General features: G+C 43.3%; 3 protein-coding genes across 3 annotated transcripts; 2 read left to right on the forward strand and 1 right to left on the reverse strand.

Annotated features, from left to right (window-relative positions):
* Positions 1-965: 965 nt before the first annotated feature.
* Positions 966-2,362, reverse strand: LOC103639835 (uncharacterized). The gene is made up of 3 exons (XM_023301018.2): positions 2,060-2,362; positions 1,338-1,958; positions 966-1,022 (listed from the first exon to the last, which is right to left on the reverse strand). Exons 1-3 carry the CDS (start codon positions 2,348-2,350, stop codon positions 966-968), a joined length of 969 nt encoding a protein of 322 aa, XP_023156786.2. The 5' UTR covers positions 2,351-2,362.
* A 4,728-nt stretch (positions 2,363-7,090) lies between these two features.
* LOC118476174 (serine hydroxymethyltransferase, mitochondrial) lies at positions 7,091-12,151 on the forward strand. Its single transcript, XM_035964378.1, has 16 exons — positions 7,091-7,481; positions 7,661-7,699; positions 7,790-7,876; positions 8,024-8,145; positions 8,272-8,348; positions 8,823-8,947; positions 9,258-9,350; positions 9,560-9,652; positions 9,799-9,996; positions 10,095-10,199; positions 10,292-10,357; positions 10,949-11,026; positions 11,211-11,322; positions 11,404-11,514; positions 11,654-11,817; positions 11,950-12,151. Exons 1-15 carry the CDS (start codon positions 7,395-7,397, stop codon positions 11,800-11,802), a joined length of 1,542 nt encoding a protein of 513 aa, XP_035820271.1. The 5' UTR covers positions 7,091-7,394; the 3' UTR covers positions 11,803-11,817; positions 11,950-12,151.
* Positions 12,152-12,299: 148 nt separating this feature from the next.
* Positions 12,300-15,321, forward strand: LOC118476175 (protein JINGUBANG-like). The gene has a single exon (XM_035964379.1). It carries the CDS (start codon positions 13,570-13,572, stop codon positions 15,004-15,006), a length of 1,437 nt encoding a protein of 478 aa, XP_035820272.1. The 5' UTR covers positions 12,300-13,569; the 3' UTR covers positions 15,007-15,321.
* The last annotated feature ends 8,165 nt before the right edge of the window (positions 15,322-23,486 follow it).

Below are 23,486 nucleotides of genomic sequence, written 5' to 3' on the forward strand. Positions count from 1 at the left end.
AAACTTATGTTTCGAACATCAAAACAGAAATCCTGTTGACAAAAAAAGTGTGGTTCGCATACTGCTAAAAAGAAGTATGCATACATGTACGTATAATGAGTAAAAATAGTATTGTCGTTGGACAAATTACCTGTTGATCTGAAACCACATCCGATTCGTCGGGAAAGGTCTCAAGGACTGTACGGATATGCTGTTGTCTTTCGTGAATTTCTTCAAACTGAGTAGCACCCAGTTGGGTCTCAAGCTGCGAAGCTTGGGATGGCATATCGGGTGTGGGCTGGGTGGCATCAACTGTGTGTCCTTGTACACAATTATATTGAAAATAATATATGTCAAAACTTGAATTATAAATCAAATGTTGCTGTGTATACTTGACAAAAACATAAGATGTTAACTGTACTTATAACAAAAAACGTATGCACATGTCAAAAGATAAAATGTTCTGAATAAGGAATACCTGCTGAATCAGCCGAATTCCCCGGTTGCTGTGGCTCATCAGTCTCGTTTTCCAAATTTTCAGACTCGGCACGTAGTACCTCGTCTATCAATTCTATAAACTTGTCTGCTATGTCATATTGCTTGACAATAATTTTGTCGATGCTGTCTTTTATGGCTACGCATGACTTGTCAACCTCCAAGTCATATGCAGCAAGAATATCTGTGAATTTAGATCGATGACGATGTGGGAGATCGTTGATCTTACTTGACATCATCTCTTTGATAGATGGAAGTTTGATGTTAAAAGTTGGCCGAGGCATGGGGCCAGGGCGCGGTGCATCAAAAATATTGGTCCTGCACTCCGGCTGGTTGTTCAGCAAAAAATAGTAAGAATCCATGTCCACCTTCGTATTCTATTTGTTCAATAAATAATAATAAACAATGGATATAATACATCATAAACTTGCCTCAGATTGGCGATCGATCTTAGGTCCAACTGCATAGCATGTCTCCGTCGAGCTTCGGAACTAGAAATAAAATTGTAGTGACTGTGAGTAACCAACTGTGTAACTGTGCATAACCAACTGTGAAAATATGAATAACTTACTTCACAGTGTCTGAAAGATTCAGCCCCATGGCGAACCTTCCTCTTGTCAGCTTTGGTCAAAGCTTTTATGCTATTCTTATCAAAAAATTTAATGCGAGGTGTGCCACTCTTATTATGGGGGGCAGCGGTTGTATGCAGGTGATCCAAGTAATACAACTACATTAAAAAGAATTACAATGTTCAATAGCAATGTAAGTAGACATAACCAACATCGTAAAACATGTTACATAACTACCAAAAGTTAGGAACCAATAATGAAATAAATGTGCATACGGAAAAACACTATACTTACAAGGACAACGATGGAGCATCCATATATAGTCGTGGAGACATTTGTGGTTATCCGGTTGTGCCACTTCTTGGCAGCTTCACATAGATCATTAAAAATCAACTGACACCAGTCGATCTCATGGAAACGGTGCATTTCTTCTGTGAGAAGCACCTCATGATATGTGATGCCCCAGCTAGCAGTTGGAAACAACAAACGGTTGAATAGAATGAGGAAGAAACATCTGATTGAAAGGTCATCATCCTCGCCTTTCCTTAAACGATCCTGTAGAAATGCCACATTGAACTCATCTTTGGCCACACCAAGCTCTGCCCTCAAGTTGCTTGCTGCAACTGCTTCATCAATACCCAAAGGTTTACCACCTCCATGATTTGGCACGCCAAGAATAAGATGAACAATATCCTTTGTGATCTTGAGTTCCTTTCCTGGACCAGGACGTATTGTCATATCCTTGGGGTCTAGCTTGTCCATCAACCATTGGAGGTGTGATCTACTGCACAGCGCATCTACTGTCATATCAAGAATAGAAGAGAAGCCATTACGTCTTATAGCCTCACGTTGTCTTTCATTCAAAATGTTAATGCTTGCAATGACATCTTGAGGGTTGCACCTCACATTAAGCCTCTGTTAAACAATATACAACATGAAATAATTTTGTTATTATGAAAAAAATAATCAGAACATTACAAATATGAAATTGTTTGTTGGGTATGCATAACATTAACCTGTCGGGGTAGCTCCTCATGTTTAATCCTCTTTGTCACGACTTTTCTTAACACTCTTGTGTGGCTTTCAGAAACATTACGCTTCTTCAGAGCTGGCATGAAGTCATCTTCATCAGAATCAATCTGAACTGTTTCATTGGTCACATTTTTACTGTCAGCATTTGGAGGATTTTCAACTTCTGGACATGGACTAGGCTGTTCTGCAGAGGGAATGTCAACACTGAAGCACTCCTGGCTTGACTGGATTGTTATACGCTTGGGGTTATTTGGAGGACGGTCGACTTGCTTCATTTTTTTAAATTAAAAGCTGCATAAATAATATACAATGTTGTAAAAAATAAAATGTTATATATGCATATGTATTTATGGTGTGGTATGATTGAATCAATGAACCTAATTGTTTTAAATACCAAACTTAAAACATCTGAATATACTGTTCTCTATTTACATTTGCATACACATACTGAACTGTTTCAATTATTAGGAAAAACTGAATATGTTTCAATAAAAACAACCCTTGCTGTGACCAAATAATGTGTTAGCTGTAATGCTCTGAAATACATTAATGTATGGACTAAACAGATATGCAATTTTAAATAAAAAATATACTCTACGAATAACAACTAGTTGACTGCTCATTTACTAAACACATTTGCATAAAAAATCTGAATATGTTTGAGCAAAACAAAACTTGCTATAACCAAGCTGTATTGTCTGTGACCTAGTGTAATAAATAATGTCTGTTTTGTAATAATACAAATCTGTATATGATTCAATAAAACATGTACTGAACTGTTCAAAAAATAAGTGAATAACAGACCTTGCTGTAACCAAATAATGTATTAGCTGTAATCATCTGAAAATACATAAATGTATGCACTAAACAGAAATGAAATTTTATATAAAACATATACTCTATGAAATACAACTAGTTGGCTGATCATTTACTAAACACAGATGCATACATATTCTGACCTGATATACCAGCATAACAAACTGAATATGTTGCATACAGATGCATACATGAAACACATTAGCATATATGTTCTGTCCTGTTATACGTTCATAAAAATCTGAATATGTTGCATACCATTGCATACAGTTGCAAACATAAAACACAATTTGCCTGCAACCTGATATGTTTGAGCAAAACAAAAATTGCTATAAACAATCTGTATTAACTGTGAACTAGTTTAATAAATAATGTCTGTTTTAAAATAATAAAAAACTGGATATGATCCAATAAAACAATACATGCTGTCACACAATGTATTAACTATAACAATAATTGAATAAATAAGTGTATGCAGTCACAAAAACAACTAGATGACCACCCAAATACCAATTGAACATAATATGATGCAAAAAACTTTAACTAATGTGCATAAACATGTAACCTAATGAGCATAACCAACTGTGTACATGAGCGTAACCGACTGTGTAAGTGTGCGTAACCAACTGTGTAAATGTGCGTAAATGTAATACATCAACTGCATAACTAATGTCAACCCTAGCCGTGATCCACACAATGCAAAATGAACAAAAAACAACTAGTTTGTTGACGGTCAAACTCGATCCAATGAAATGCGCGCGAGCTAGGGTTGGGAAGAACACACCGAAAATGTTTGGGGATGGACTACCAATTGGAGCGGTACCCGTTGACGGCGGCGAATGTTGAGGATGGCGGAGACCGTGGAAGCAGTCGGGTCGGCGGAGAGCGAAGGAGCAGAAGCGTCGCCGGAGAAGGTAGGGTTTTCGCCGGTCGCCGGACGCAGCGGCGCGAATGTTGGAGCGAGGATTGGGGACACCGAGGGCGCGCCGCTCAAATGCCGCTTGCGACTGGATCGACAGCGAGCGGCGAGGGGCTGGAAGAGTCGTCGGAAAGGGGAGCGGAGTCGCCGGGATGGAAGAATCGGCGGAGATTCCTGGAGTCGTGCCGGGGTTGGGGTTTTGTGGTTATGGAAACTGAGCCGGGAGCAAAGGAGCTAATCGCGGGATCACGTAGGTATTTATATGGAAACCGAAAGGTCAGTCGGCAGTGAATGCACATGCGTTCATATTTGGCTGGGGCTTCCTCTAGCTAAATAGAGCCCAGGGCTCTAAATACATATAGTATATATATATATATATATATATATATATATATATATATATATATATATATATATATATAGGGTGATGGTAATGGGAGCCCTGGGCTTCCATTAGTATGGGAAGCCCCAGTCAGGTATATCTACGCGCGCTCGATCTAGTTCTGGTTCTGGTTCTGGCTCGAGCGGATTGCAGCGTAAAACGTGACCTAAAACAGCGTAAATGAGTATGAAATTTAGCGTAAATCTTATATCTGTTTTGTAACAGCAAACGGGGCCTAAAATTACGGCGTAAAAATCGCATGCAGCCGATCGTGCGCGGGTTCTGGCTCGGGCGGATTCCAGCGTAAAACGTGAGCTAAAACAGCGTAAATGAGTACGAAATTTAGCGTAATTTCTATATCTGTTTTGTAACAGCAAACGGAGCCTAACATTACGGCGTAAAAATCGTGTGCACCCGATCGTGCGCGGGTTCTGGATCGGGTGGATTTTAGCGTAAAACGTGAACCAAAACAGCGTAAATGAGTACAAATTTTATCGTAAATCATCGATCTGTTTCGTAACGACAAATGGGTCTCGAATTACGGCATGAAAATCGCCACAGGCGCTGTCTCGGACGGATTTCGGCATAAAACGTGAACCAAAACAGAGTAAATGAGTATGAATTTTAGCGTAAATCATCGATTGATTTCGTAACGGCAAATGGGGACAAATTACGGCGTAAAAATCGTGCGCGGGTTCTGGCTCGAGCGGATTTAAGTGTAAATCGTGAACCAAAACAGCGTAAATGACGGGTTCTGGCTCGAGCGGATTTAAGTGTAAATCGTGAACCAAAACAGCGTAAATGAGTATAAATTTTAGCGTAAATGAATAGAAATATCAGAAACAGACAAATAGATGGAAGCGGATCCATGAACTGAAATATAGGTCATAAAATCCTATTGACATTGGCATAAATACGTATACAAAATAGCATAAAAATAGGATCGCCGTCCTACGGAACCAGCGCCTCGCATCTGGGATGCGCCACCACTTCGTGCCTAGGGGAGGATGCCGTCGTCCCTAGCGCCTAGGGAAATCCGCCGTCGCGACCGCTGGCACATCGTCGTCGTGCGCACCTCATGGGGCCGCCGCCGCGTGCGTGCCCTCGGGATCCGATGCCGCAGCGTGTCCCTAGATTCGTCGTCGCGCCACAGGAATCCGTCATCGCGAGCGTGTCCCCAGATCCGCCGTCGCGAGCGTGTCCCAGATCTGTCGTCGCGCCACAGATGCTGGAGCGGCGGTGGCAGTGGCCATCGCAGAGACGGACGGGACAACCGCCGTTGTCACCGGGCCTAGGGTGCGCTGCCGTCGTCCGTCCGCTTCAAGAGCGCCGTCACCGCTTGCTCGCCTGCCTCGAAGCGTCGTTGTCGCTCGTTCCTGGTGGAGCGCCGCCGTCGGTCGCCTGCCTCGAGGTGACACCGCTGCTGGCCCCCAGGATCACCGCCGCTCGCACGCCCTAGAAAACCGCCGCCGCCGCTAAAACCTAATTCCTGGCGGCGTGGGGGTGTTTTTATAGTGGTGGCGTGGGCCGGATCGTGGGCCCGATGCACGTAATATGCGCAGACTATATTTGCATAAACTGATACACACATCAGCATAACTCGTATTATATTTTGGCGTAAGCAGTTAGGTACAATAAGCCAAAAAGGGTCCGGTGCGATCGCGCACCTGGTCGGTACGTGGTCGGGGCTTCCTATAGTTAAATAGAGCCTAGGGCTCTAAATACATACATATATATATATATATATATATATATATATATATATATATATATATATATATATATATATATATATATATATATATATATATATATATATATATATATATATACGGCGGCACTAAAATGCACCTAGGTGTATTCTCTATATTGAATGCACCCAGCTGCAATAACACCCCGAGCACGCCTCCCCATAAGAGCACGCCCTCGGCCCTCCTATACGTGTGCCTCCCTGCCCCCCGCCGCCGCCACACGCCTCCCTGTCCCCGCGCCACCCTCTCCCCCACCGCCGCCGCGCGCCTCCCTGTCCCCGCGCCGCCGCACGTCTCTCTGTCAGCGCGCCTCTCTGTCCCCCGCATTAGGTGTGATTGCAATTGCTATATAATTCTACACAAATATCTGTTAAAAATATAAACGAAATGATTGCAACTGCTGGTGTGTTGTAATTGCAACCGCTGGTGTGTTGTAATTGCAACTGTTGGTGTGGTGTGGATGCAACTGCTGAGTTGCTCTGATGTGATTGCAAGTACTGAATAACTCTGAGAAATTTTGTTAAAAAATATGATTGCAACTGCTGGTCTGGTGTAATTGCAACTGCTGGTCTGGTGTGATTGCAACTTCTATATAACTATGTCCAAAAATCTGTTAAACAAACAATGATTGCAACTGCTGTCTGGTGTAATTGCAACTGCTGGTCTGGTGTGATTGCAACTTCTATATAACTATGTCCAAAAATCTGTTAAACAAACAATAATTGCAACTGCTGTCTGGTGTAATTGCAACTGCTGGTCTGGTGTGATTGCAACTTCTATATAACTATGTCCAAAAATCTGTTAAACAAAACAATGATTGCAACTGCTGTCTGCTGTAATTGCAACTGCTGGTCTGGTGTGATTGCAACTTATGTGAAGAGGTTGAGTCGTTCGCGGAGAAAGAGGGGCGGGAAAATGAAAAGGTTCTATCGGGAGCGTGCGGGAGGGGTGAAGACGGCCTGGGTGGGGCGGTTGGCTCGGACCTGGCGCGTAGGTTCGGTCTGGGTGCATTCTCTATATTGAATGCACACAGGTGTAATATATAAATACAGTATATATATATATAAAAGGATTTGGAAGAAAGAACCGATCGATTTGAGGAAAACACGACCAGATATGTGGAGTAGCCGAGTAGGAACAGGAATGCCGAATAAATTGGATGCAAGAAAAATGAAATGAATGGGGATACAGTGTTTAAGGGTTGGTGACGCTGATGCGTTTGGTGTGAAGTGGTGGGCGCTGATGAAGACGCACCGGGCACTGGCCATCCTATAGTGCTACCAAACCCACGAGGCCACAAGCACGGGACTGGCATATATTATCCATGTAAATAAAATAAAGTATATAAATAACCCCATAAAAAGCTACCATTCCACTACCTCCCAAACTCGCGAGCGAGTCGAGGCTCCAACCCCGGCACATCACAGGAGGAGGAGGACGACGCGCCCACCATGGCCATGGCGACGGCCCTCCGCAAGCTCTCCGCCAACGCTCTGCGCCGCCAGCCGCTCTCCCGCATCACGCCGCTCTACTACATGGTACGACACCGACTGCTGCTTCTTGTTCTTATTATCGTGGCACGGCGCCACGGCGGTCATCTGTCATTGTCTTTGTCTTCTACCCTACCCACCCCTCGAAAGAAAACAAACAAAGAAAGCACGACTCATGATCCGTTCTTCTGATTTGATTTGATTTGTTTTTTTTTGTGTGCGCGCAGGCGTCCCTTCCGGCGACGGAGGAGAGATCCGGAATCACCGTATGTCCCGGTTACTTTGTTCTAAATCATTGGTATGCCCATTGCTCCGCTTGATTTTTGTTGATCTCGTGTTCTCGGCATCGGCGGCAGTGGACTAAGCAGTTGAACGCGCCGCTGGAAGAGGTCGACCCCGAGATTGCTGACATCATCGAGCACGAGAAGGCCCGCCAATGGAAGGTCCCTGTTTCTTCAGTCATCTTTTCCTATACGTACTCTTTTCAGTCATTTCCACTTCTCCAGTCATTGTTTTGTTGGATTATATTATTATTTGTTTTTTTCCAAGACCCTACTGAGTTCTGTCCGTGTCAATGCGTCTGGTGGCAGGGTCTGGAGCTCATCCCGTCGGAGAATTTCACGTCGGTGTCAGTGATGCAGGCAGTGGGTTCCGTCATGACCAACAAGTACAGCGAGGGGTACCCTGGCGCAAGATACTACGGGGGAAATGAGTACTGCCCTGCTCTATCGGTTGTCATTCTCGTGATTGTTTCAGTGGAAACACGCGTGCAAATTGAGTGACTGTCTGGGTGAATAATCTGAATTGGGGTTTTTATTCTGTGTGTTCTTGGTCGCAGGTTTATTGATATGGCAGAGTCCTTGTGTCAGAAACGTGCTTTGGAGGCTTTCCGTTTGGACCCGGCGAAATGGGGAGGTAAAATCTTGTATAGTCTAGCAGCAATATCTATTATGTTGCCATGTCGTATGTTCCTTTTTTGTGAACATATCTCTTTGCAGTCAAGCTTTTACTGCACTAAAGCTGTAGTACTTTTCTCCTTTCCTGGTTTGGGTAATGTGAATTAGAGAAGGCAATGATGGAAAACACTCTGTTTTACCTATGAGAGATTAAGAACAGTTTGTAGCAATTTAGAAATGTTACAAAGTTTGCAAGGAGTTCAGATTACATAGGATCAGTTGAGAGAATTAACTTCTGCATATGTAGGAATTGTTCCATCACAGACTAAACAACTTGCCCATCTTACCTACATATAATGTGTGGCCACTCTTCTACATTATTATATATGTTTTTCAATATTTATCTTTTGTTTCTGACCATATTTCTCTCATAATGTTAGATGCCTTTTCACCAAAATTTTCTTAACTCATGACCAATTTTCAACCTTTATAGTGAATGTGCAACCTCTATCCGGTTCGCCCGCCAACTTCCATGTATACACTGCACTCTTGAAGCCACATGAAAGGATCATGGCTTTGGATCTTCCTCACGGTGGACATCTTTCTCATGGTTACCAGGTACATGGGTCTGGAGTTTCCTTGTACCTCCAACTATTTTTATTTTGATGCTGCACACAAGCATGGATGTTTCCTTCTCTGTTGCCTTTCTTTCCTTTCTGTCTCCGTGGTTGGTTTGGATTTCTTTATGGCTGTTCCATTATTGCACTGGCACCTGCTATGCAAAATTAAGTTCTGCCTGCATGCTTGATTATGTAATGCATACATACTATCTGCAAATGAATGACATTTTCCCATAAATTCTTAGTAACATTCAGATATGATGCTCTAGATACTCCTATAGCTCAAAGGTTCTACCTACTGTTTGCAGACTGACACTAAGAAGATATCTGCAACTTCAATATTTTTTGAGACAATGCCTTACAGATTGGATGAAAGCACTGGATTGATTGATTACGATCAGGTCATTTTCCTCCCCGTTCTAGTTTATAGATACACATATTAAGCATGGCGAGCAATAATTTGTTGTTTTTTGCATTTTAGCCAAAAAAAAGAGAAGGGTTATCTAGGATATTTGTCACTGTCATTTCTCTTTGTATGGTAAACATATTTTGAGATGAATCACACTAACACCTTACTTTCTCCTATGCTTCATTTGCTACCTATGTATAGTTGGAGAAAAGCGCTGTTCTTTTTAGGCCAAAGTTGATCATTGCTGGTGCAAGTGCATATGCTCGGCTATATGATTATGACCGTATGCGGAAGGCAAGGTTTCTTTCCACGATAGTATTTTTTCTCCAAGATGCAAGGGAGCTGCACATTATTATATTACAGAGAACTATACAGAACATTGAACCGCGATCTTTTTTTTTTTATCAATCAAATAATTCCATAATGTTATGTGTCGACAGATATGCAACAAGCAGAAGGCAATACTTCTAGCAGACATGGCACATATTAGTGGGCTTGTTGCAGCTGGTGTTGTTCCATCTCCTTTTGATTATGCAGATGTAGTGACTACCACTACTCACAAATCACTCCGTGGGCCACGTGGAGCCATGATCTTTTACAGGAAGGGAGTCAAAGAAATAAATAAACAAGGAAAAGAGGTATGGCATGATGAAAACGATAAAAAAAACTAGCAGGTGTTGAACCTGCTTCTTGCATTAAAAACCAAAGGTTTAGTGATATACTTAATATTCTATAGGTTATGTATGATTTTGAGGACAAAATCAATGCTGCTGTCTTTCCTGGTCTGCAAGGTGGGCCTCATAACCATACCATTACTGGCTTGGCTGTTGCGCTCAAACAGGTCTGCTCCACTTATTCATGTTGTTTAATATTATCCTTTATTCATATTGTTTGCCTTTTTATGAGTCTCTCAGCTTTTATTTTATATTTCAGGCAACTACTCCAGAATACAGAGCTTACCAAGAGCAAGTTATCAGTAATTGTGCTAAATTTGCGCAGGTATTTGTGTTCACATTTAGTACAAAAAACTTATCTTCAACTCTTGGAGGATTAGGTTTAAGATACTTGCTCACCACTAGGATGCGTAGCATCTTCACTGTTTATACTAGTAGCAGTTTTTAGGGAACCGTAGTAGATGATCAATATTTTTCCCTGATTTGAAAGCATTTGGTTGAGTTAGCTCTATTTAGTTTCATGCATAGAGTAGTTCAACCCAAAATCTTGCTGATGGAAATAGTGGGCAATTCTGATAATTCAACACTGTCCACCCTCACCGCCCCACCCCCTGGCCTCAGACATAGAATAAGAGCGAACAACAATTATTTTATTTAATGAAGCTATATAGGATTCGAGCTTAAGACCTGGCTCTAGTACTATATTGAGTTGCATGCACCGACTAGTTCTAATGGAGAAAGCATGCAATTCTCTTATACTTTAACAAGCTACATTAGATAACGTTATTTGCAATGATGTTACCTTGCATTTTTATTAACTTCAGCTGGAAGAAACACAAATGTGTTGTCTTGAAGCAATATTAATTGTGATGCTATACAGTTTGAATCACTTACTTGATGGGTATATTGTTATCAGAGCCTGATTTCAAAAGGATATGAACTCGTCTCTGGTGGGACTGACAACCATTTAGTTCTGGTGAATCTCAAGAATAAGGTAGGATAAAAGTGTGTTTCACGTTTTGTCATTTTTTTATAGATATTAGCTATTGCTTTATACATACTAGCTACTTTTTTGTACGTATTATCTAAATGTGCTAAATAGACAAAACCTACTTGTTTCCAGTTCTAATGCCATGTCTGAACAATATTGTATTTTTAAAAAAAATTTATGTATATAGGGGATAGATGGTTCAAGGGTGGAGAAGGTTTTAGAAAGTGTGCATATTGCAGCAAACAAGAACACAGTTCCTGGTGATGTTTCAGCTATGGTGCCAGGAGGCATCAGGATGGGTACGATATTTTGTCATAGAATGTTTGTATACTTTATTCTTAATTTTGCAAATTCTTAATATTAGCTCTCCCGTCATGCAGGAACCCCAGCCCTTACGTCGAGAGGATTTGTTGAAGAAGATTTCGCTAAAGTTGCTGACTTCTTCGATGCAGCAGTGAATCTGGCCTTGAAGATTAAGGCTGCAACGACAGGTCACTCAAAGTCTTGGTTTTTTCTCCCTAAGAAAACAAACCACAGTGACTGTTTTAGATGCATTTGCATTCGTTGAGGTGTCCTTATCACTAGTTGGATGATCTGATTTATGTTTTGTTTTTAATTCTTGCAATTTAGGTGGAACAAAGCTGAAGGACTTTGTTGCCACTTTGCAATCTGATAGCATCCAAGTTGAGATTGCAAAGCTTCGCCATGATGTAGAGGAATTTGCAAAACAATTCCCAACAATTGGATTTGAGAAAGAGACCATGAAATACAAGAACTAATATCTGGATGACAAGGTATGCTCTATCTTTGCACGGTTTAGTCATTATGCATTCTAATATACAGTAGCTCAGTTGTGAAAGGGGGTACCGGAGCTGGAACTGCCGTTTTCTTACTTGGCTGAGCGCTTCCCTCTTATCCATTTGCAGAAGAGAATGAGGTCACTCTTCTTGCAGTAAGCATTCGAAGCAAGATGCCACGATGATTATTGGGAGTTTAACCATGGTGTAATGGCATCTTATGTTAAAGAGATGTTGGCAATTTACAGCATGTGGAACTTTCGTCAATCATATTGTAGACACATACCGCGAGATGCTATATTGACCGGACAATTGCATTTCCATATGTGTACATCCTTTGCGTTCAAAAAAAAAAAAAACGTACATCCTGACACACACTCCACCCCCATCCCCACTCACAAGCACACGTCACCCTGCCCGCAAGGCTATCTACTCATCTCTATAATCAAACTATACTATGTGAAAGTTATAGTCTACGGTGCAAAATAGTGTTTTAGATGACTATGTGGATAAACTAATGAAGACAGTATAACTATATGTACAACCTCATTTAAAAGGTCTCTAAGAGATTAATTAAAAAAATACGAGACAAGCTCTTCGTTAGAAGTACGTGTCTATATGATTCTCTATACATATTGTCTCTTATTTGTGTTTATGATCCAAAGGTATAAAATTGTATTGCACTTGGAAAACCGACCTAGAGTCGCTGAGTTGTATATGCCCTAACACACAATTTCCCTACCTATGTACTTGGCTCATGTGTGTTTTTTGGGAAGGTAAATTTCATTCATAGTTTAAATACAAAATACAAAGATGGAGCAAAAATTGCCCTATTAATTTTTTCCATAGCTATCTAAGGGTATGTTTGGATCCCATGAACAAAAGCGAGATGATTAAAGTTTAGAGGGTGTTTGAATGCACTATAACTAATAGTTAGTTGGCTAAAAATTGTTAGTGGAATTAGTTAGCTAACAAATAGCTATATAACTATTAACTAATTTACCAAAAATAGCTAATAAGCTGAAATATTAGTTAGGTTGTTTGGATGTCTCAACTAATTTTAGTCACTAACTATTAGTTTTAGTGCATTCAAACATCCCTTTAGTTACTTTGTAAGCTAAAGATCCAAACAGAAAAAAAACTAAAAGTGATTAAAAGAATACATTTTTACCATTTTACTCACTTTTAGCTCTTGTTTAGATTTTTAGCTTCTAAAGTGACTAAAGTTTAGTCACTTTATTTTAGTTCATAGGATCTAAACAGACCTTAAATATGTTTCTAAAAACTAAAGTGCTAATTTTCACATAAATCAGAATAGAGGCAAAAAGGGGGCAAAACAAGAGGATAATCGCGTTGACTATTCATTTCACGCAAATCACCTTACACATTATTGCTAATTTATTTTTAAGTTTATGTGAAACACTCGAGTTCACGCTTCAAATGTGTATATATACTCTTACGAAGTGGGTACAGTTCCTGTGCTCCATGTCTAAAGATAGTCTTCCCGAGCTCAAATTAGCCTCCTAAACTGATGAGAGGGAGCAATTCGCGGGAGGTGGTCCCACCATTTCTTCCCTGTCAACCTCTTTAACGCTCCTAACGACTTGTCCCTTCCCTTCCCGCCAGTTTCTCTTCGCCTCCCGCTCTACCTCCTACGATCCGCAGATACACAGGCCCGCGCTTCCCCTCCTCTCGCAGTTCTCGCGTCCACTGTACCGGAGCTCCACCACGGCCTCCGGAAAGAAACAGATGAAAGACAGCGACGGCGAGGGCACCGGCGGTGGCGTCGCCCGCTCGCACCCCTCCAATCTCCCGCTTCCGACTCCACAGTCCGACCCGAACCTCCAGTTCTCGGGTGGGACGGACGATGAGTCCTCGAGCCGGAATAGCAGCTCCTCTGCCACCGGCGGCGCGAGCCCCGGGTACTACTCGGACTACCCGTCTAGCTTCAGCGGCGAGTGTTCGCCGTACAACATGTCCCCCTGGAACCAGACCATGGCGTCCCCCTGGTCGCACCACAACGAGGCGTCCGCCGCCGGGCTCGGGGGGCCGCCCACAATGGCGCCGGGGACGAGTCTCATCAGCTCGCTGGTGAGGGAGGAGGGCCATATCTACTCGCTCGCCGCCAAGGGCGACACGCTCTACACCGGCTCGGACAGCAAGAACATCCGCGTCTGGCGCAAGCAGAAGGACTCAGGCGGGTTCAAGTCCTCGAGCGGCCTCGTGAAGGCGATCGTCATCTCCAGCGAGCGCATCTTCACGGGCCACCAGGACGGCAAGATCAGAGTGTGGAAGGTGTCGCCCAAGAACGGCATGCACAAGCGCGTGGGCAGCCTGCCGCGGCTGCGCGACTTCCTGCGCGGCTCGTTGAACCCGTCCAACTACGTCGAGGTGCGCAAGAACAGATCGGCGCTGTGGATCCGGCACAGCGACGCCGTGTCGTGCCTGAGCCCGACGGACCCGGCGCAGGGGTTCCTCTACTCCGGCTCGTGGGACCGCACCTTCAAGGTGTGGCGCATCAGCGACTCCAAGTGCCTCGAGTCGGTGGTGGCGCACGACGACAACGTTAACTCCATCGTGGCGGCGTTTGACGGGCTGGTGTTCACGGGCTCGGCGGACGGCACGGTGAAGGTGTGGCGGCGCGAGCAGCAGGGGAAGGGCACCAAACACACGGCCGTGCAGACGCTGCTGAAGCAGGAACACGCGGTGAACGCGCTCGCCGTGAGCGCCGTCGCGCCGGTGCTCTACTGCGGCTCCTCCGATGGGCTGGTCAACTTCTGGGAGGGCGACCGTCACCTCGTCCACGGCGGCGTGCTGCGCGGGCACAAGAAGGCCGTGTTCTGCCTCGCCGCGGCCGGCGCTCTCCTGCTCAGCGGCTCCGCCGACAACACCATCTTCGTGTGGCGGCGCGACGGCGGGGTGCACTCGTGCCTCTCGGTCCTCACGGGCCACACCGAGCCCATCAGGTGCATCGCCGTCGTCGAGGACAACGGCGAAAACAGCAGCGAATCCAACGCCGGTGGCGCCGCCGCCGGAGGGGGGTCGTCGTCGGCGTCACGGTGGATAGTGTACACAGGCAGCCTCGACAAGTCGATCAAGGTGTGGCGCGTCACCGACGAGGCGCCGGACCCGCTATTCCACGGCGACGGCTTCGGGGCCAGCGGCTCGACGTCGTCGTTCCGCTAAGACGATTTGTCTGACCGATCACATGCAGCAAAAATTACATATACCGGTATACGTCGTCGTCTCACCTCACAAGAAAAGGTCTTGGAGGGACTAAATTAATTACATTAACAGAAGGATCTGCTGGGCCGCTATACATATACTGCGTTATATATACTGTTGGAAATTAGGTCAAATGAGACGGTATGAAAAATCTAACTTGTGCTGGGCACGAGCCACATGTAGTTTGGCCATCTTTTTGTGACAGGGATGGTGAATTTAGTTAGGTATACATTTGCTTTTTGTAACTTTGCATTGGTATAAGGGAAATTTCCAACATGCTTATCTGTTGTACTAGTTGAAAATGGTGTATCGATTCTAACATCCGGTGATCTTTTTTTTCTAAAAACAAATCAAGTCTGTCTGAATTTTAGTTTTTTATGCTATGGCTAGTTTGTATATTTTATATTAAAATTCTAGCTTCAGTTCGTTGCCATTTTTATAGACATAATTTATATATTTTTTTGTTTCGACAGTAAAAAACCGTTAGACAAATCCTAGATCCGACAAAATCTTATTTGTGATAGTAGGAAGACAATTACCAAATATTTTTATAGCCGGACAAGAACAAAAAATTAATATGGTGTAACACAGAGACAGATAATAAATCACAAAAGAAATAATTTACTTTACTAATTCAGAGTTGTCTAACATGATTTAAAGTTAAGACAACTAAAATATAGAAGAAGTATAAAATTAAAACTTTTAATGGTCTATCTACTGAACTTGTATCTAGGGGTGAAACGGTTGTCATATATCTTGTTCCGTTCCGTATCGATTTCTATATTGATCCGTTCGAATTCCTATTTATGGACACTAAGATCATTTTTTGTTTTAGTTTTTGACGAAGGTGAAGATAGGACGAAAACAATATGTGTGTGTTTTTTTTACCGTTTTCGCTTTTCCCGTTTTTAGTAGGGATATCTAGTTTTTATCAGTATACAATATCCCGTTTTAGATAATACAATGAATAAATTATAGACAACTTTATTGTGTAACAAACTCATTAATAATTGATCATTTTCTTTGTTAGCCATATGTATATTATAATATATTACTTTTATATATCTAGATGAGATGTTTTAAGTGATCACAATGGTACTTTATTTTTATACACTATATGCCGATGTTTTCTTTTTACGTTCGATTCTGATTCGTTATCGATTTTTTCATTTGTTTTGGTTAGTTTTCATCATCCCATTAGTCCTGTTTCCGAAAGAAAATATCATAATGAAAAACGGGAGAGGGATTATTCTGACTGAACTTGTCCGCTTTTATCCCTACTTGTATCATTGTGTTCCTCGTTATAATGTCACTAGATCACTAACTCATGTTGCATCCACCATGTTAATCTTGGAGCATGATGATGTTCAATGGGAATAAACATGTAGGTTAACCACTAAAAACTCCTAAGAAATAAATGGATCTGATGATGAGAAATTAAATTTATAGGACAAGGTGGTAAAAGAAAGCAAGTATAGGACAAGTGAATGCTCTAGATCAGGCAAATCTAGAATCAGGAAAGAACTCGACTTGCTAAATAAAATTTTGGCTTAAGGATCCAGTATTAGTAAGCTCTTCTGCAAAAATGAGTCTTTGAAACTTGATAAGTTATACCTTTAATCCTTTTAAACCAGTATGCCCTTGAGAGCATTTTCTTTAGTCGGATAAGTCTTGCTGAGTAATTGCCTACTCGGGCTTTTATTCCCTATGTTGTTGCAGGTTCTAAGTTTGCTTTGATTGTGGTTGATATTAAATACCGGTGGGCTCGGCCTTTTTAAATAAGTATGTCACGTCTATAGTTTCTTATGATGATTGCCACTAAAGCTAGCATGTATTTTCAAACTTATAATTATTTTATAACATCTCAAGGTGCAGTTCTTTTGAACCACTCTCTTTTGTAATAACTTCGATGGTGTATAATCTAAATCTGTTGTAACTTGTAACATTTTGTAATAAATAATTCTTGCTACAAATGTTGGTGTGTGATTTGTGTTTACTTAATCTTGCAATCTTGGTTATGAGTGGTTTATCCGAAGTCCCTAGGACACTCAGACGGATCCTGTTAAGTTATCTCGTGCACATGCATAGCCGTCTGAGGTTTTTAAGATGAAGACAAGTGCACTGGATCCAATAACTTGGGACGTTCTGCCACAGGTGTTATGTTATTAATATGTTAAAAATATAGTTAAATCGTCGTCATTTTTTAATTTTGAAAAAGAATCCGAATTCTTGCCAAATATTTTATGTCAAAATAACTTGAATGGTTCTACAAATAATTTGAATTGTTGTTATATCTGCTATTACATTTTAAATATAGTTAAACTGTTATTCAAATTGTGGAAGGGTATAATTGTCTTTTATCAAGACTTAACACGATTAATTACAACTTACGGTAAAGAGGCATATATCAGTTTCATTTTGAAAAACAGAGGCAAACACGCGAAGCCTAAAAAACAGGGACAAATCTACAGTTACAGCCCAAAACAAAGGCACTTGTGTAATTGCCCATAATTGAAAGACATGCAAGAATAATTGGATTTAACCGTCTTTATTTTGTGTCGCTTCTTGTAGAGGGTTCATCACTACTTAAGCTTGATGTCGATGTGTCACTCTCGTAGATGATTATCTTCTTCTTAGTTTTCTTGACATCCTTCTTGTACGATATGGAATCTGACTTAAAGGATTCCTCCTCCACCTCCTTCTCCTCTAATGTCACTGAGAGCACCTAGAGGGGGGGGGGGGTGAATAGGTGATCCTGTGAAACTTAAACTTATAGCCACAAAAACTTGTTAAGTGTTAGCACAATAATCGCCAAGTGGCTAGAGATGAGTCTCAACAAAACACAATACCACAAAAGATCAACACAGAGAAGACACAGTGGTTTATCCCGTGGTTCGGCCAAGTACAACATTTGCCTACTCCACGTTGTGGCGTCCCAACGGACGAGAGTTGCACTAAACTCCTCTCAAGTGATCCAATGATCAACTTGAATACCACTGTGTTATGCTTTTTCTTTCAATATCCCGTTTGCGAGGAATCTCCACAACTTGGAGTCTCTCGCCCTTACACTTGAGATTCACAAAGAAATACGGAGTAAGGGAGGGAACTAGCAACGCACACAAGACTCAAAGATCAGAACAACAACACGCACACAAGTCGCAACAAGAGCTCGCAACACAACTCAAAGAGTTCACAACTCCACAAGAGCTCTATATGCTATCACAATGAAACGAATGCGCGAGATCGATGTCTTGGTGCTTAGGAATGTTGTAGAAATGCTTGGTGTGCTCCTCCATGCGCCTAGGGGTCCCTTTTATAGCCCCAAGGCAGCTAGGAGCCGTTGAGAGCAATTCTAGAAGGCTGATCTTGCCTTCTGTCATCGGGCGCACCGGACAGTCCGGTGCACACCGGACACAGTCCGGTGCCCGATTTCTTTCCTTAAATGGCGCAGCCGACCGTTGCAGATCAGGGAGCCGTTGGCGCACCGGACAGTCCGGTGCACACCGGACAGTCCGGTGCCCCCTTCCGACCGTTGGCTCGGCCACGTGTCGCGCACGGATTCCGCGGCCGACCGTTGGCCGCGGCCGACCGTTGGCCGCGGCCGACCGTTGGCTCACCGGACAGTCCGGTGCACACCGGACAATCCGGTGCACACCGGACAGTCCGGTGAATTTTAGCCGTACGCCGTCGGCGAATTCCCGAGAGCGCCGAGTTCACGCCGAGTCAGCCTGGCGCACCGGACACTGTCCGGTGCACCACCGGACAGTCCGGTGACCCACCGGACAGTCCGGTGCTCCCAGACTTAGCAGATTCTTGGCAGCTTGAGCCAAGACATTTCCAATTGGATTTTTCCTGTTTCCAGCACTTAGACACAATACATTAGTCCATAAAACAATGTACTAAGTCTGAGAAACATACCTTAATTCTTGATTTGTACTTTGTCCACCTTTTTACACTTAGGCACTTGTGTTGGACACTAAATCATCAAAACACTTAGAAATGGCCCAAAGGCACATTTCCCTTTCAATCTCCCCCTTTTTGGTGATTTATGCCAACACAACATAAAGCAAGTAGAACAAGTACAAAATCAAATCAAATAAGAACCCAAAATTGTTTTGATTCTATTTGGCATATATGGATCATTCTTTGCCACCACTTGGTTTGTTTTTGCAAAACAAACTCAAAATCCTATCTCTAAGTCAAATCCACTTGTAGAGACATAAAGAGAGGTTTTCCAAAGAAAATTGATTCAAGATTCCAAAAACTCCCCCTTTTTCCCATAATCAACACTTCTCCCCACAAGAGGCCAACTTTTGACAAAAGAGACAATGCAAGAGTTTTGACAAACCAAAAGCTCTATTCTACTGTTTTTTCAAAGTTTCTCAAGTGGTAGCTGATCCATTTATTGCTTTGGCCTTTATTTTCTCCCCCTTTGGCATCAAGCACCAAAACGGGATCAATCTTGGCCCTTTAACCCCATTGCCTCACCAAAATCTTCAATTAAGAGCAAATAGGCAATAAGAGTTTAAAGATGAACTTGGAATAAGTTACCCTCTCATCGGAGTGCAGTGGAAGTCTTTCACGGTCCAAGTCCACCTTTCCCTTTCAAACCTCCTTTGAGACTAAAACAATCAAACTCAACCAAACGGTTAGTCTCAAAGGGTCAAGTTGTAACACATCTCCCCCTAAATATGTGCATTACTGGCACAAGGACTTGTGAGGTCCGGGGAGTGCTTGTACAACTTGAGCACCATAATAAGCAACACAATGCAGAATGAACATGATCAAAGGCATAAACACATGTATGCTACAATTCAATCCAAGTTCCACGAATCTAAGACATTTAGCTCACTACGCAGCCTGCAAAAAGGTCTTCTCATCTAGAGGCTTGGTAAAGATATCGGCTAGCTGGTTCTCGGTGCTAACATGAAACACTTCGATATCTCCCTTTTGCTGGTGGTCTCTCAAAAAGTGATGCCGGATGTCAATGTGCTTTGTGCGGCTGTGTTCAACAGGATTTTCCGCCAAGCGGATAGCACTCTCATTGTCACATAGGAGTGGGACTTTGCTCAGATTGTAGCCAAAGTCCCGGAGGGTTTGCCTCATCCAAAGTAGTTGCGCGCAACACTGTCCTGCGGCAACATACTCGGCCTCAGCGGTGGATAGGGCAACAGAGGTTTGTTTCTTAGAGTTCCACGACACCAGGGACCTTCCTAAGAATTGGCACGTCCCTGATGTACTCTTCCTATCGACTTTACATCCAGCATAGTCGGAATCTGAGTATCCAACCAACTCAAAGGTAGACCCTTTTGGATACCAGAGCCCGAAGCAAGGCATAGCAACCAAATATCTTAGAATTCGCTTTACCGCCACTAAGTGACACTCCTTAGGATCGGATTGAAATCTAGCACACATGCATACGCTAAGCATAATATCCGGTCTACTAGCACATAAATAAAGTAAAGACCCTATCATTGACCGGTATGCTTTTTGATCAACGGACTTACCTCCTTTGTTGAGGTCGGTGTGTCCGTCGGTCCCCATCGGAGTCTTTGCGGGCTTGGCGTCCTTCATCCCAAACCGCTTTAGCAGATCTTGCGTGTACTTCGTTTGGGAGATGAAGGTTGAGAGCACCTAGAGGGGGGGGGGGGGTGAATAGGTGATCCTGTTTAAAGTTCAAAACTTAAGCCACAAAAACTTGTTAAGGGTTAGCACAAGTATAGCCAAGTGGCTAGAGAGAACTCAAAACACGATAACCACAAGAAAGCAATCACAGAGTTGACACGGTGGTTATCCCGTGGTTCGGCCAAGTACAAAACTTGCCTACTCCACGTTGTGGCGTCCCAACGGACGAGAGTTGCACTCAACTCCTCTCAAGTGATCCAATGATCAACTTGAATACCACGGTGTTTTTCTTTCCTTTGATCTTTTCCCGTTTGCGAGGAATCTCCACAACTTGGAGTCTCTCGCCCTTACAATTGAGTTCACAAAGAAATACGGAGTAAGGTGGGAATGAGCAACGCACACAAGACTCGAAAATCAGAGCAACAACACGCACACAAGTCGCAACAAGAGCTCGCAACGCAACACAAAGAGTTCACAACTCCACAAGAGCTCTATATGCTATCACAATGAAACGAATGCGTGAGATTGATGTCTTGGTGCTTAGAAGAGTTGTAGGAATGCTTGGTGTGCTCCTCCATGCGCCTAGGGGTCCCTTTTATAGCCCCAAGGCAGCTAGGAGCCGTTGGGAACAAATCTGGAAGGCCATCTTTGCCTTCTGTCTCGTGGCGCACCGGACAGTCCGGTGCACACCGGACACTGTCCGGTGCCTGATTTGTTTCCTTAAACAGCGCATCCGACCGTTGCCGACCGTTGCAGATCTGGCGCACCGGACAGTCCGGTGCACACCGGACAGTCCGGTGCTTCCTTCCGACCGTTGGCTCGGCCACGTGTCGCGCGCCGATCGCGCGGCCGACCGTTGGCCCGGCCGACCGTTGGCTCACCGGACAGTCCGGTGCACACCGGACAGTCCGGTGAATTTTAGCCGAAGTCGCCGGAGAAAAACCCGAGAGCGGCCTCTTCGGCCGAGGCAGCCTGGCGCACCGGACACTGTCCGGTGCACCACCGGACACTGTCCGGTGCACCACCGGACAGTCCGGTGCCCCAGACCGAAGCAGCCCCTTGGCTGTACACAGCCAAGTCTTCTCTTCTTCTTCTTCTTTCTGTTTCTAAACACTTAGACAAGATATTAGTACACAAAACCAATGTACTAAGGCTTAGAAACATACCTTTACTTGTGATTTGCAACTTGTCCATCCATGGGCATATTTTCACATATTGGCACCTGTGTTTGCACTTAATCACCAAAATACTTAGAAATGGCCCAAGGGCACATTTCCCTTTCAATCTCCCCCTTTTTGGTGATTTATGCCAACACAACATAAAACAACTAGAACAAGTGCAAAATCACTTCAAATAAAAACTCAAATTGGTTTTGATTCAATTTTGGCATATATGGATCATCCTTTGCCACCACTTGGTTTGTTTTTGCAAATCAAACTCAAATCTCTATCTCTAAGTCAAACACACATGTTGAAGCATAAAGAGAGTCATTCCAAAAGAGATTGATCAAAGATTTCAAAAACTCCCCCTATTTCCCATAATCAATACTTCTCCCCACAAGAAGTCAACTTTTGACAAAAGAGACAATAAGAGACAATAAAAGCTTTTGACAAAACAAAAACTCTATTCTACTATTTTCAAAATCTCTCAAGTGGTAGCTGATCCATTTATCACTTTGGCCTTTATTTTCTCCCCCTTTGGCATCAAGCACCAAAACGGGATCAATCTTGGCCCTTTAACCCCATTGCCTCACCAAAGTCTTCAATTAAGAGCAAATGGCAATAAGATTTCATGAGATGAACTTGGAATTAGTTACCCTCTCATCGGAGTGCAGTGGAAGTCTTTCATGGTCCAAGTCCACCTTTTCCCTTTCAATCCTCCTTCGAGACTCAATCAAGCAAACTCAAGCAAATGGTTAGTCTCAAAGGGTCAAGTTGTAACACATCTCCCCCTAAACATGTGCATCACTTTGCAACAGACTTGTGAGGTCCAGGGAGTGTTGGTACAACTTGAGCGCCACAATAAGCAACAAAATGCAGAATGAACCTGATCAAATGCATAAACACATGTATGCTACAATTCAATCCAAGTTCCGCGAATCTAAGACATTTAGCTCACTACGCAACCTGCAAAAGGTCTTCTCGTCTAGAGGCTTAGTGAAGATATCGACTAGCTGGTTCTCGGTGCTAACATGAAACACTTCGATATCTCCCTTTTGCTGGTGGTCTCTCAAAAAGTGATGCCGGATGTCTATGTGCTTTGTGCGGCTGTGCTCAACAGGATTCTCCGCCATGCGGATAGCACTCTCATTGTCACATAGGAGTGGGACTTTGCTCAGATTGTAGCCAAAGTCCCGGAGGGTTTGCCTCATCCAAAGTAGTTGCACGCAACACTGACCTGCGGCAACGTACTCGGCCTCAGCGGTGGATAGGGCAACGGATGTTTGTTTCTTAGAGTTCCATGACACCAGGGACCTTCCTAAGAATTGGCACGTCCCCGATGTACTCTTCCTATCGACCTTACATCCAGCATAGTCGGAGTCTGAGTATCCAACTAAGTCAAAGGTAGACCCCTTTGGATACCAGAGCCCGAAGCAAGGCGTAGCAACCAAATATCTAAGAATTCGCTTCACCGCCACTAAGTGACACTCCTTAGGATCGGATTGAAATCTAGCACACATGCATATGCTAAGCATAATATCCGGTCTACTAGCACATAAGTAAAGCAAAGAACCTATCATTGACCGGTATGCTTTTCGATCAACGGACTTACCTCCTTTGTTGAGGTCGGTGTGTCCGTCGGTCCCCATCGGAGTC

The sequence above is a fragment of the Zea mays genome, chromosome 1 (assembly GCF_902167145.1).
Source record: "Zea mays cultivar B73 chromosome 1, Zm-B73-REFERENCE-NAM-5.0, whole genome shotgun sequence".
In the NCBI taxonomy this organism is placed as follows: Eukaryota; Viridiplantae; Streptophyta; class Magnoliopsida; order Poales; family Poaceae; genus Zea; species Zea mays.